Source organism: Dipodomys spectabilis, unplaced genomic scaffold (genome assembly GCF_019054845.1).
Source record: "Dipodomys spectabilis isolate Male_0828 unplaced genomic scaffold, ASM1905484v1 ptg000003l, whole genome shotgun sequence".
NCBI classification, from domain to species: Eukaryota; Metazoa; Chordata; class Mammalia; order Rodentia; family Heteromyidae; genus Dipodomys; species Dipodomys spectabilis.
Genome location: NW_024870680.1, coordinates 1059327 through 1072974, shown reverse-complemented (window position 1 = coordinate 1072974; position 13648 = coordinate 1059327). Strand labels below are relative to the sequence as shown.

At 36.6% G+C, this 13648-nt stretch overlaps 1 protein-coding gene across 1 annotated transcript in view; it reads left to right on the top strand.

Annotated features, from left to right (window-relative positions):
• Window positions 1-2429, top strand: part of Tyr (tyrosinase) — a 117116-nt gene extending 114687 nt beyond the window's left edge. The window contains exon 5 of the mRNA XM_042689905.1: window positions 2203-2429. Within this exon, the coding sequence (XP_042545839.1) occupies window positions 2203-2429 (227 nt within the window). The remainder of the gene's footprint in view (window positions 1-2202) is intronic.
• The last annotated feature ends 11219 nt before the right edge of the window (window positions 2430-13648 follow it).

Below are 13648 nucleotides of genomic sequence, written 5' to 3'. Positions count from 1 at the left end.
AAAACAAAAATAAAAATAACAGGGTTTCAAGTGTAAATAGCCAAGAAAAGCAAATTCAGAATTTTACTTTGAAACCACTGAGAGTAAAGGAATATTTTAAAGGAAGTCCTTGGGTAATAGTAAATATTGAGATGACTTGGAATGAAGTAAAGTACAGAAACAATAAAAGAAGCTGAAAAACTGGATGTCAGACATAAAAAAGTACTTAAATCTGTGGAAGCACCTAAGCAGAGTCTTTTGTAATGAAGGAAGCAACTATTTATTTGTAAACTCTATGTGTTTTTTCAGGCATTTTTATTGTCTGGCATATTGAAACACAGAAGTCTGAAATAAGCACTGGCTTCCTATTTTTAATATATTTTTAAACATTTAAAAAAATTCATTTTCATGTTTGATGGAAATACTTCAGATTTTCTTCTTTCTTTTAGATTAATGGTATTGTTATTCCAAAGAAATGTCTTTCAGACCAATAGATTGTGTGTGTGTGTGTGTGTGTGTGTGTGTGTGTGTGTGTGTGTGTGTGTGTGTGTGTATGTGTGTGTCCTGGGGCATGAACTCAGTTCTCTGTACCTGACATTTTTTGCTCAAGGCTAGCTAGCACTCTACCACTTGAACCACAGGTCTCCTTCTACTTTATTTTGCTGGTTATTTGGTGAACAGAGGCTTTCCTTCCTGGGCTGGCTTTGAACAGTGATCCTCAGATCTCTGCCTCTTGAGTAGCTTGGATTACAGGGTTGAACTACCAAGGCCTGGCTCAAACCTTCTTAATCTAACTGCTTCATTATGTGTTGTGCTTTAATCAAGAGAGACTCTACCTGAAGGGATGCATACAGTAAGTCATCTGATGCTCTACAGATAAGAAAAACACCAGTACCTGGCTATAGATTTTTTTTTTTGCAATTTGTATAATGTTAGTCTTTTGCAAGTTATTTTCTTTTATTGCTGGAGAAGCAAAAAATCAGTTTGTTGAAATAATGCTTAATGACTTCTGAGATCATTAGTAGGATCTAAGTAACAGCTGGAAAGACTAACAGGCACAGGAAAGAGAAATTTGAGGAATGGATAGAACACGATTCCTCCAGCAACTTTTTGGATAGAAAAATTCCATGTCATCCTCTTTGAATTTGGAATTTTAAAAGACATCATTTTTAATAGTTTCTGGATTGCAAACACTCATGTTTTACAATTTGAACATTATCACATTTATGGTAAACAATGGGTCTTTCATTTAAAATGTTTCTTTATATTGTTATCATATTTTATTTTTAAATCACCTTTTCCTTGTTTTGTGGCTTTGATTTCTTATAGGTTAAGTTTATATATACTTTAAATTCCAGAGTTTCCCAAGGCATTTATTTGAACTTGATTTTATAGAAATAAAATTAGATAAAAGGTAATTTATTGTTTTACAAAATCTGAGGAAGGAGGAATGTGGAAAAGTGGCTTCTGCCACCTTTTGGTTTTGGAAATTAGAAAAGAGGATAAATAACAAACAAAAAATCACCCTTAATCATACAGTTTAATTTGTGAAAATCAACTAGTATAACTCTTTTAGTTATTTATCATGAAAATTACATCTTTATGTGTTAAATAACAGACAACGATCACTTTCTCTTAATTTATCAACTTTACCTTAAGAGTCCTCATAATAACTTTAACTCTCTTATAAGCTTTTCATATTTCCTCTATCTTCTAGAAGATTTTTCATTGTTTTCTTACTTAAATTATATTTATAGTTATATGAAATTGCTATGGCTGTTTCCCACTTTCAAGAAGGAACCTTAGAAATAGTAGAGCTAATTGTCATAGTAATAGAAATAATAGAGCTAATCATAATAAGAGAAATATTAGCGGTAATAATAGGCACAAGCTAATCATTCAATGGATAATGCATCTGACTATGCATTAAAGGAGTCATGCTAGCATTTAACTGAGTACAAACCATATACCAGGCACTAAATAATGTATGGGTATAATCAATTAAATTCACATCATCCTATAAGATGGTTATCTATTAGCTCTTACAGTTAATGAACAGAGCTGACACTCAAACCCAAGCATGTGTCTACAGAGCACCATGTGACGATGATGATGGTGGTGGTAGTGGCAATGATGAAGAAGGTGATGATGATACGGGTGACAGTGATGATGATGTTGAAGAAATGATGGCAGTAAAAACATTGAGATGTCTTTCTATTTCAGATTCAGACATTTTTCGAAAAACTGTCGAGCCCTTCTTGCAACAGGCCATTCGGATCTGGCCCTGGCTCGTTGGGGCAGCACTGGTAGGGGCCGTCCTCACCACTATGCTGGCGGGGCTCAGTCGCTTGCTGTGTTACAGCAAGAAAAAGGAGGTCACTGAGGAAAAGCAGCCACTTCTCATGGAGAAAGAGGACTACCACAGCTTGTTGTATCAGAGCCATTTGTAAATAGCATAAAATAAAGTGTGGGGCCCAAAAATCATTCTAATTCAAATTGGGCAGGTGACCAGATTCCCACAGAAATGCCTAGTAGTTGTGGTTGAAGACAATTCCCAGAACTGTAATGCAATACAAAAAGTGCCTCCTACTCCACCCGGGGAAGAACACAGCATCTGTCTTGCTGGTTTTGCTCAGTCCACTTACCAGTTTTCCCTAACTCCTATTTCCAAGGAAAGTAATCACATTTGGTAATGAGTACTTGCTACTTATATCTGAATAAAAGTGTTTTAATTAGAATGGTGATTATTTTTTCTTCTCATTGAAGTTATGTTTCTTTTTTTTATTGTCCCCTATATTTGACAATAATAAAATGGTAACAAATCAACACTCTGATTCTGTGGCCTAATGGTCTTTTGCTTCCATTGGTAATGAGTGCTTCCTTGTGTTTTACATTCCTGCTTCAAAGTGTGTGTAGATGTCAAAAAGGAAACGGCATTCATCTCCTTCCTGTGAAAGCCCCCACTATGCTCATGAAGGTCACTGAGAGCAAGGGGTCAAACCTGACCAATTGCCTGCTTCAAGATGCGTGCCTCGTGACTGTTTGATAATAATAAGCAATGTAGCACTTTTGTATTATATAAGACATTTTAATAGCATGTTTAGAATGCCACAAAAGTTTTGAAGGTAGATAATCTTTCTGTAGTTCTAATAAAAGGATGAATTTCCATTTCTCTTGACTAAACCTTAAACGAAGATGTCCAGAATATCCTACTATTTGAATTTTGGGTCCCTGCTGAAATTTGAGATAGCCCAATGAGTATCATATTTCTTTTTAGCTACAAGTAGCATAAAAAAAAAAAACCTAAGACAAGTAGTTAGTGTAGGACCTGCATAGCATTCCATTGATTTAAGAATATTTGAAGGTTGGGAAGGTGGCTCAGTGGTAGAGTGCTTGCCTTGCATGCGTTAGGCCCTGGGTTCGATTCCCCAGCACCACATAAGCAAAAAGGAAAAAAGCCGGAAGTGGCACTGTGGCTCAAATGGTAGAGTGCTAGCTGAAGAGCTGAGGGACAGCACCCAGGCCCAGAGTTCAGGCCCCATGACCGGACCCCCCCCCCCAAAAAAAAAAGAATATTTGAAACTAAATTGACTGAAATATCTGGGTTCTTAGAAATATCTTCATCTAAGTAAAACTGATGTAAAGTTATATTCATATCATTCTTTTTTATCGGTCCCTTAGCTTTTTTTTTTCAATACTGGTATTCTATTACTTAAACTATAACTCCAATTCTGGCATTTAGCTGGTTAATTGGTTATAAGAGTCTTACAGACTTTTTCTGCCTGAGCTATCTTCATACTGTGGTCCACAGATCTCAGCTTCTTGAATAATCAGGATTACAAGTTCATATAATTTTTAACTGATGGAATTTACTTAGTCTATAAAAATGAAATGCCAATAAAAATGAAAATTATCTAACTGCCAAGTGAGTTGGGCAATTTTTAGAATCTGAAAAAATGGAAATTTCAATTATTTCTGATGTGTCACTGATGATCACTAATTACTAATCGTTATTAACTTCTGCAATAGAGCAATGATTATCCACTAACTCTCAATAGCTCTCTTGTTCAAGCTGGATTGTCTAATTTTTGACGTCTGGGGAGAAAACTTAAGCAAGGGTGGAGTTTCATGCTTATCTATCTCCACAGAGCAGGATGTGAGAAAAGAGTGCAAATAATAGAAATTATATCCTCACTTTGGTAAAAAACTACAAAAAGACTTAGATTATTAGCAATGTCATCTTAAGGCTGGATTTAATTTACTTGGAAGAGCAAACTTAGAAACTGTCTAAACCAAGAGCAAAAAGAATGAGGAAAGAAATTGGATACACTGCAGAAGATTCCAAGGAAGAAACTACTCCAGTAACTAAAGAACTTTCTATCCACACATGTGTGGGTGAGTTTGGAGCACGAGCAGAGGCAAGACACAAACACTACAAAAGATATGGATCACTAATATATAGGCTTGACTTGAGAGTAATATTTTGGCTCGAGATGATATTTTTGTCACTTTTTCAACAGTTTGTGTGTATATGTGTGTGAGAGAGAAAATGAGACAGACAGACAGACAGACAGAGACAGAAACAGACAGAGACAGAGACAGAGAGATACAGGGACACAGAGAAAGAAAGAAGGGAGGGAGGGAAAGAAATAGGGAGAGAGAGAGGGAGAGACAGAGAGAAATTGGGGATCCAATCTAGGGCTTTATATATTCTAGACAAGTTGTGTACAATAGGGCTACACCCTTATTACTCCTAACTACTACATAGCATTTCCATGCAATAAATCTTCATTATTTCTGACCAGCATCTTTATGAACTCAAGTTTTTTTGTTATCACAAGGCAATTCCCTCCTTTGTCACTCCACCTCACTGTATAACATTGTTTTGTATCTCTAGAGGCTAAAAGTGTCTATTTCTGTGACAGCAAAATCCATGATAAAACCAACACCATTTTGATCCCACAGTTTACTCCACTGAGCAACAAAACCATATGGTTGATATTTCAAGATATCTAAGAATTTCATTCAATTCTAATCAACATTATGTTATGTGACTTTTCTTTCATTCAGCTCTTGTAGATTGCTTCATTTCTGTGTGATACTGTTGTATTGCTTCAGTACAAGTCACATTTTGTTTCAAAGAGATCAATAAACACCTGTCACTCTTTCCCCCTGTTTCTGTAGTTTTGTTTTTTTAATACCCAACCTTTAACAAGTCAAATATATAATACTCCATCTGCAGGAATGAAGATGTTCTGGTAGAAATCATTCTGACTGGTATCTTTAGCAGGCTGACAATACACATAAATGGAGATGTTCTTAAAAAGCTTCTCTCTTGTTGGAATGACCTTTCCTTTATAGGAACAGTTTTCTTTGTCACCATAAAGCAAACTTCATTGGAGCCATCAATTGTGAGCCTGTGCTATTTTGGAGAGCATGTCAGTAGGAGAAAGATCCCCTCCCTCTCTTAATAGACTCCTGGAAGTGGCTGCAATGCAAACATAATAGGATGTATTTTTATAAGCATTATATTTCCTATTTTCAAAAGCATTTGCCAGTGTGAAGAATGTAATGAAAATAAAAACTGGCTACAGACACCACAGAGGCCTCAAGTGTATTCAAATTGTTCAGCTATTTAAAATTATGTATGAACCATGTCAGTATTTTCAGTCTTAAGAAATTGCTGTAGTTCATATTTATTTTATTGCTTTTGAGTTCTTTTCCTAGTAACAGTGAAGGAAGTTATTCTTATGATGATTTCATGTTCATTAATCAGGTGGGTATATTTTTTAATTGTGACAGTGAAGTATTCTCATTATTTCTAATATCTTAAAATTAAATAAGGAGATATAATTTATTGAATAGTTATGATATGTTAAGAACTGTTTAGGTATGGTGTCTAGGATTTAAATTCAATTCTTCTGATATTATTTTCAATAAATTTATTCGTGGATTCTATGCAACATGTACAGATGTCGTAACTTAACAGTTCCTTGAAGCATACATAGCTTTCTCCTTAAGGGACACATTTATGAAAATATCCTATTGAGATTCTGATGAACAAGCATGCTGTTATCAATCTAAGATGGTTCTAAGTTGAATTGTAGAAGATACGTCTTCCTTCCTGTAGGTTGTTTATACTTAAATATTTTCCCTCATTCTTCTTGACCTCTTATTTTTAGACTCCTTTGCAGTATTTTTTAAAAATCTATTCAATGATTTACCAAAAAAAAAAATGGAGCATCTCTTTATATTCTCTTCATTTTGGGCGAGAGTATCAACTCCTAGAAAATACTTTCAGAGTGTAAAGTTCTGTGTGTGTGTGTGTGTTACCATTAATTATATATCATGGTATTACTTATAGCAGTAAACATAACAAGAACAAAATCTAGCTCATACCTAAATGTTAATGGCAATGTTGTAGGATGTGAGCAGCAGTGACAAAGGTGGTGGCTTAGCAGGGAAAGCAGCCATGCTGAAGGCAGTCGTGGCAGTTGGAGAGACCAGGAAAGTATACAGGAGCAGAATTTGCAGTGTGTGAGGTGACAAGAGTTAGCAAAAGTACAGAGGGTTCAATAAGACTGTAGAACACCAAGATTTGAAGTCACAGGCTGTAAAGCAGTAAGGTTGGGAGACTTGTAGGCCCTGGTCACTAAAAGAGTCTCACACAGCAACAGAGGGTCTCCTACATCCCAGGCTCATAGGGGATGACACTTGCCCTTGCCAGCTGCTTGCTGCCAATACTAGCTGCTGGTGCAAACCAAAGGCCCTGCTGCCTCCAGCGAGGAGCTATTAATTAAGCCAGTCATCTTATGCTACTGCCAATGCTAATCGCTGCTTTGAGGTAAGGAGTTTACCAGTTGCTAAGCGTTGGGCTTCTGGAAGCCAAAGCTTAGAGCTAGATCTGGCCTGAGCACCTAGAGCTTCAGAATTCTGAGTCAAGAGACCTGGGGCTGATGAGGCCTTCTACCTCTTCATGATTTCCAGCCAGCCAGACCCAGCTTCAGGTCTGTCTTTCTTTCTGTCTGTCTGTCCTCCCCCGCTCCCCCCACATACAAACACAGACACACAGATTTTCACACACACATATCACACACACACACATATAAAATTTTCTATTGTTGGCCTTCCTGGGGATAGAATTCAGGGCTTTCTGCTTTCTAACCAGGTTCCTACCTCCTGAATCTTGCTGCCAGTCCTTTTGCTTTTACTTTGTTTATAGCCTTATACGTTTTGCTGAGGCCCTCCACATAGTACTCATGACTCTGATCCTCTGTCCCTCTCTAAAATAAGTGGGACCACGGATGTGTACCAGTATGATCTTTTTAAAAAACATTTTTGTTGGTTGGTTTTTTTTGTTTTGTTTTCAGTCCTGAAGCTTAAACTCAGGGTATTGGGCTTACACTTGAGCCATGACCTCAAGATATTTTTGTTTTAGTCATTTTTTTAGATAGAATCTGAAAAAGATTGCCTGGCCAAATCTTGGACTTTGATCCTCTTACTTAGACTATAATCTCAGGTAGCTGAGATTATAGGTTTGAACTGCCATACTCAGCTTTTTCTTTGATTATTGAACACCCTGTTGTTCAAAGGTGACAGGAATGAGTTTCTTTGTGCAGATAGAAGATTTCTCTAGAGGAAGCCAAAAATATTTTTATATTGGCTTTACAAATGATTACATTAGAAACACTAAAATAGTCTCCTTTTTGATCAACCTAAAAATAAACTATTTATGGATTTTAATTATATCTCCAAGAGATTCTAGAGTTCTGTTTGAGAAGGCACATGTAACTATAAATACACTTTCTGTCTTTCAACTCTATGAAAGAATATCTTATATTATCTCTACTAGAATACTAGAAAGGAAACTCTGGGACTGTAGTCCAAAACAGCCAAGTTGAAACAGCAAATGCCACCACACTTGGAGAAGGAGCAGACTCTCTTTGGTGATGTTTCTGAAATACTTTGGCCATTGGCTGCTTTCTTTATTCAGACATGAATCAGACAAGGTAACAGTTTTTTCGTGAGTGATAGATGCTTTGTCATGAGAATCTTCTTTTCTATGTACCATGCTGTATCTTTGGTGTGGTTGACTCACTTCTTTATCTGTATCAACTACCATTAGCTATACCTTAAAGAACACAGACACCACTGAGCTTCTCAGTGACATTGATGTCTTTTTCCAGAAATTCTTTATCACTTCAGTAAATGGGTTCTTAACATTTTTCTATGAGACATAAGTAGGTAGTTGTTCAGCCTCACTTACTGTATCCATTCTGGCCTGTCCATTGACTCTTTTCTGCTATTAGACATTGAAATTCTGACTTTTATCTTCATTTGTTGCCTGCCATCATAATTCTTTGTGGGATGTGGTTAAATTCTGTCATGGGATGTGTTCTCATCCTGATAAACTCTCCTTCCTTCAACCTCATGGTTTCTTCCATCTTTTCCAATTCCTTCAAGACCCAAAGCCATATATACTATTTCAGATATGACTGAACACATATAGCTAGGTCATTTAGCTACTCAATCAATATACATGCTTTTTTGCTCTGTTAACAAACTTAGTACTTTTCTACACAGCTTATTTTTCTATTTGATCCAAATTAGTAGTGTGATGCCTATAAAAAGCTTAATAGAAATAGTATGTAGCTTGAATGTTTTCCAATTTGGTAACAAGAAGTATGTTGTACATAGAAATAGTCATGAAGTAAAAAGAAGTCCAAATTTAGAATATGGAAATGAAGCAATGTTTCTGAAACATTTCTATTTTTAGTAATGTGAGCTGTATTATTGTAGGCCATTTTTCAAAAACTAACCCCAATCTTTGTTTACTTAGAAATAGAAATAAGAGTTACATGTTTCAATAGATATGAGTGTCATTCATGATGATGGGAATTGTGTTAAATTAGACAAAGATAAGTGTGAGTGTCATAGAAGCAACTGGCACAACAGAAGGGATAAAGAGTTAAGTTCAAAAAGGTAAGGAATTAAAAAGCCCTGATTCTGCCACTTTATTGTAATTATTTTTATTTTATTTTTAATTTTCACTTTTGCCAATCATGGGGCTTGAACTTAGGGCTTGGACACTGTCCCTGAGACTTTTTGTGTACTGTTATCACTTGAGCCACAGTGCCACTTCTGGCTTTTTCTGAGTAGTTTATTAGAGATATGAGTCTTTCTCATGTACTTTTCTACCTGGGTTGGCTTTGAACTGTGATCCCCAGATCTCAGCCTCTTGAGTAGCTAGGATTACAGACCTGACCCACCAGTGCCCAGCTTGCCATTTTACTTTTGTGCTGCTCTCTATTCTTTAAATTTCTTCCACATTAAAAGAAAATACTACATTTTATTCAGAGTTTATATAACAATTACTAATAATAAAAGTAGTACTTAAAAATCATAGGTTAACCTGAAGATGGTATTTGGTAGATTATGGTAGGTAATTATTTTGTCCTAATTTATGGTCTTATTGATGAAAATGTTTTAAAATATTATTCTAAAATGATTGCATATCCCATATAATTTTATAAGTACTCTGATTGCTTGTGACCGTCACTGTTTATGAATTTCAATGCAGCTTATGGTTCTGGAGTCTTAATCACCTTCTGAACCCCTAGCAAAGTAACTCAGTCACTGTATTTGATTTTGGTACCTTGCATCTTGTATATTAGGAAGGAGAAAAGGAATAACAAAATGCTGAAACAAGGACACAGGATGACCCCTTGCAATAATGAGACTCATAAGACACTATGTTAGGAATGAATTTTTCAAGTTTGGAGGAGTGGAGGAAGTGGGGGAGGGAAGGAATAGTAGGAAAAAACAAAGGAGGGGGTAACAATGTTTGACAAAAACTGTACTCATTACCTTACTCGTGTAACTGTAACCCCTCTGTACAGCATCTTTACAATAAAATAAAATTTTATAAAAAGAAGAGTTAAAGGGGCTGGGGGTATAGCCCAGTGGAAGGGCACCTGCCCGGTGTGCGCAAGGCCCTGGGTTCGGTCCTCAGCCCTGGGGAAAAAAAAAAAAAAGAAGAAGAAGAAGAAGAAGACTTAAACTAGAAGAGTGGTTCATTATGGAGGTACCCAGAGTAATGGTTACTAAAATTTCAGATTTCCAAAAGAAAGGTGAGTTTTCCATATAATTTTATGTATACATCAAAGTGTGGCCATACTGAGCCACTGTTATGAATGAGAGCACAGAGAATTCTTGAACTCAAAGTTCCTAGATGCTAGTTAAGATTCAAACTTGTAATCAGCCCAGATGCCCCTCAATGATACATGGGTAATGAAAATGTACACTATGGAGTTTTACTCATTAGAAAGAATAGTATTGCTACCAGCACAACTATATTTATTGCAGCATTACTTACCATAGCTAAGATATGGAACCAACCCAGATGCACCTTAGTAGATGCATGGATCAAGAAAATGTGGTATATATACACAATGGAATTCTATGCCTTCATCAGAAAGAATGACATTGCCCCATTTGTTAGGAAATGGAAAGACTTGGAAAAAATTATATTAAGTGAAGTAAGCCAGGTCCAAAGAAACATAGGTCCCATGGTTTCCCTTATTTGCAATAACCAGTGTATGTCTGAGTCAAGCAGAAAAGGTCAGATAAGTTGACATTAGGGAAATGAAACCCAAGATAAGTATTGAAATGTTTTTTCTTTCATGCGATTGTTTCTAACATATTTATAAGATGATTTCTTTGTTGCTTTGTATGTCCCTCCCCCATGGCATAACCCCTGCTCTCAGTGTATTTGATGTTGGTATAATTTGTGGAGGGGAAGGGAAAAAACAAATCATTTAAATAGGGATACCTATTTAAATAGGTGGATCCATTGCAACAATGAGATGTACAAGTCATTATGTCAAAAAACGAACTTTACAACTTTGGGGGGGTGTATGGAAAGGAGATACAAAAGAGGAGGCAACAATGCTTGATAAGAAATGTACTTGTTATCTTGCCCATGTAATTGCAACCCCTCTGTATGGTATTTTCACAATAAAAAAAAAAAGAATAGTATTGTAGTGTTTGTAAAGAAATGGAAAGACCTGGGAAAAAAATACCTCATGTGAAATATGTCAGGCCCAGAGGAAAAAAGATTGCATTTTTTCCTCTCATATGTAGAAGCTAAAATGATCTTATTACCTAATAAGTAAATACATTAGGTGGTACTCAAGTGTACAAAAGAATATTGACTTAAATATGGTAGATTCAAGGGAGAACGTAGAAATGCAAAAAGTTCAAAGAAATGAATACCAAGAAACAGCTATTTTGAGAGGGGTGAGGTGGAGCCAAGAGGGGAGAGGAAGACAAAGGAAGTGGAGAAGGATGGAGAATACAGTCAAGAATTAAATGTCTATCCTACAAAATTAAGAACAGTGAGAGAGGCCGGGCACCGGTGGCTCATGTCTGTAATCCTAGCTACTCAGGAGGCTGATATCTGAGGATGGCGGTTCAAAGCCAGCCCGGGAAGGAAAGTCCATGAGACTCCTATCTCCAATAAACCACTAGAAAACTGGAAGTGGCACTGGGGCTCAAGTGGTAGAGCACTCACCTTGAGCTGAAGAGCTGAGGGACAGAGCCCAAGCCCAGAGTTCAAGCCCCATGACTGACCAAAAAAAAAAAAAGAACAGTGAGAAGTTGCGGGAGAGGAAGGATGGATGAGAATGTTGAAAGGGGTGACACTGATCAAGATGCATTATATTCTTTTTTCTTTTTGTTTTTCAGGTAAGGGGTAGGTTTATTCATCGTTCTGGCTGGCACCAGGCCATGTTGGCCCTCCATGTGGCTAGGAAAGGCCTGGGAAAGAGAGAGAGCTGGGAAAGAGAGGGCTGAGAAAGAGAAGAGAGCTAGAAAAGAGAGAAAATAGCTAGAAAAGAGAACAGCTAGAAAAGAGCTAGAAAAGAGCTAGAAAGAGCAGAGAGAGAGCTAGAAAAGAGAAGGGAACTGGGAAAGAGAGGAGAAGGGAAGAGCTGAGAAAGAGCTAGAAAAGAGCAGAGAGAGCAAGATGCATTATATTCTTAAACTGCTTTGTTAAATGGTAAATCCTTTCTAAAACTAAAGATAATAAAATAATAAGAAAGTCAACCTTATAAGCAGGCTTTTAAAAGAAAAAAGATGGCAGGTTAATTTCTTTCTGCATACAAGTATATATACAAATTCTCAAACATATGACATACCTTCAAATAATTCTAATCCAGTAAAATTTTCAAACTTGTCAGTCAAACTAATATTCTCTATTCTTGAGGTAGTAGAAAGGTATAAGTGAGGCAGAAAAATTAAGGTTGGGAAGTATTTCTCTCAACTACAGAAATGCCTTCTAAGTTAGCTCAAAACCTGTGAGAAATAACTGGTAAAGCAATGAGACAGAACTTCCCTTCCCTGTTAGCATACCCACAAAAAAGTAGGTCACATTAAGCTTCATTACTCATGGACACCCTATTTGTAAATCATTGACTGGCTGAAATATTTTGTAACTCCCAAATGAATTTTCATTGCCTTCCATAGTCATTTTTTTACATATATAGAACAGTCAAATGTTTGAGTCTCCCAATGCCCACATTGAAGCCGAACAAGGCCAAGTAAATAGATGTTTTTTGGAGGGATGGGTTCTTGTGGTCAATTTACTGTCAGATTTTAACAATGTTGTGTTTTTGCTTGGTAATATGCCCTCCATTTGTACTGAATGGATGTTTATTATTCCAAAGGACAAAAAGGCTGTTGCAGGAATTTATATTTATGCCAAGCTTTGCTCAGATGTGAGCTATCCTGCTATTGGCCACAACTTTAATGCTAATGAATATATATAGATATATATGTCTTTAAATAAAAACACACAAAGTTTCACATTTAATCATTGATGAAACTATGATCATAGGTTCATAAGAACCTAACTAGGAACAATGCTTTAGTGTCAACTAATTCATATCTAAGTGGTGATTTGAATAACAAGAATTGACTCTAACTGTTGTATCATTTTAAAAAAATATTGTAAAGTCACATGTGGCATAGGACTTGGGACCCTAAGGTTTATCAGAATAGAGAAAAAGTGCCTGAGAATTTTGATACAAAATTCAAAGTTAAAGTGTGTTTTGAGGAAATACATGGTGAAAAGAGTTGGTATTAGACAACTGAGAAGTAGTCATGGTGGAAATTCAGTCCTGATCATGGCTCATAGACCCTACCTTCCTGCAGTACAATTTGAATCACCTTTACCATTAGAGACAGATAAAGCTTAAAGAATAGAGGCAAATTACCTTCAAAATGGAAGGCACAGCAAAGTTTATACACCTGGAAGGTATTACTAGGCTTTTAGTTTTTTCACTGTTTTGGAAGATTAATATTGAAATTACCTTGCCCCCAACAAATAGTCTATTAAAAGACTTTAAATATATAAATACATAAAGCAGTTTTTTTTGGGGGGGTCAGGTCATGGGGCCTGAACTCTGGGCCTGGGCACTGTCTCTCAGCTCTTCAGCTCAAGGCTAGCGCTCTACCACTTGAGCCACAGTGCCACTTCCGGCTTTTTTCTTTTTGCTTATGTGGTGCTGAGGAATCGAACCCAGGGCCTCAGGCATGCAAAGCAAGCACTCTACCACTGAGCCACCTTCCCAGCCCCCATAAAGCAGTTTTTACTACCATGATAAAAGAA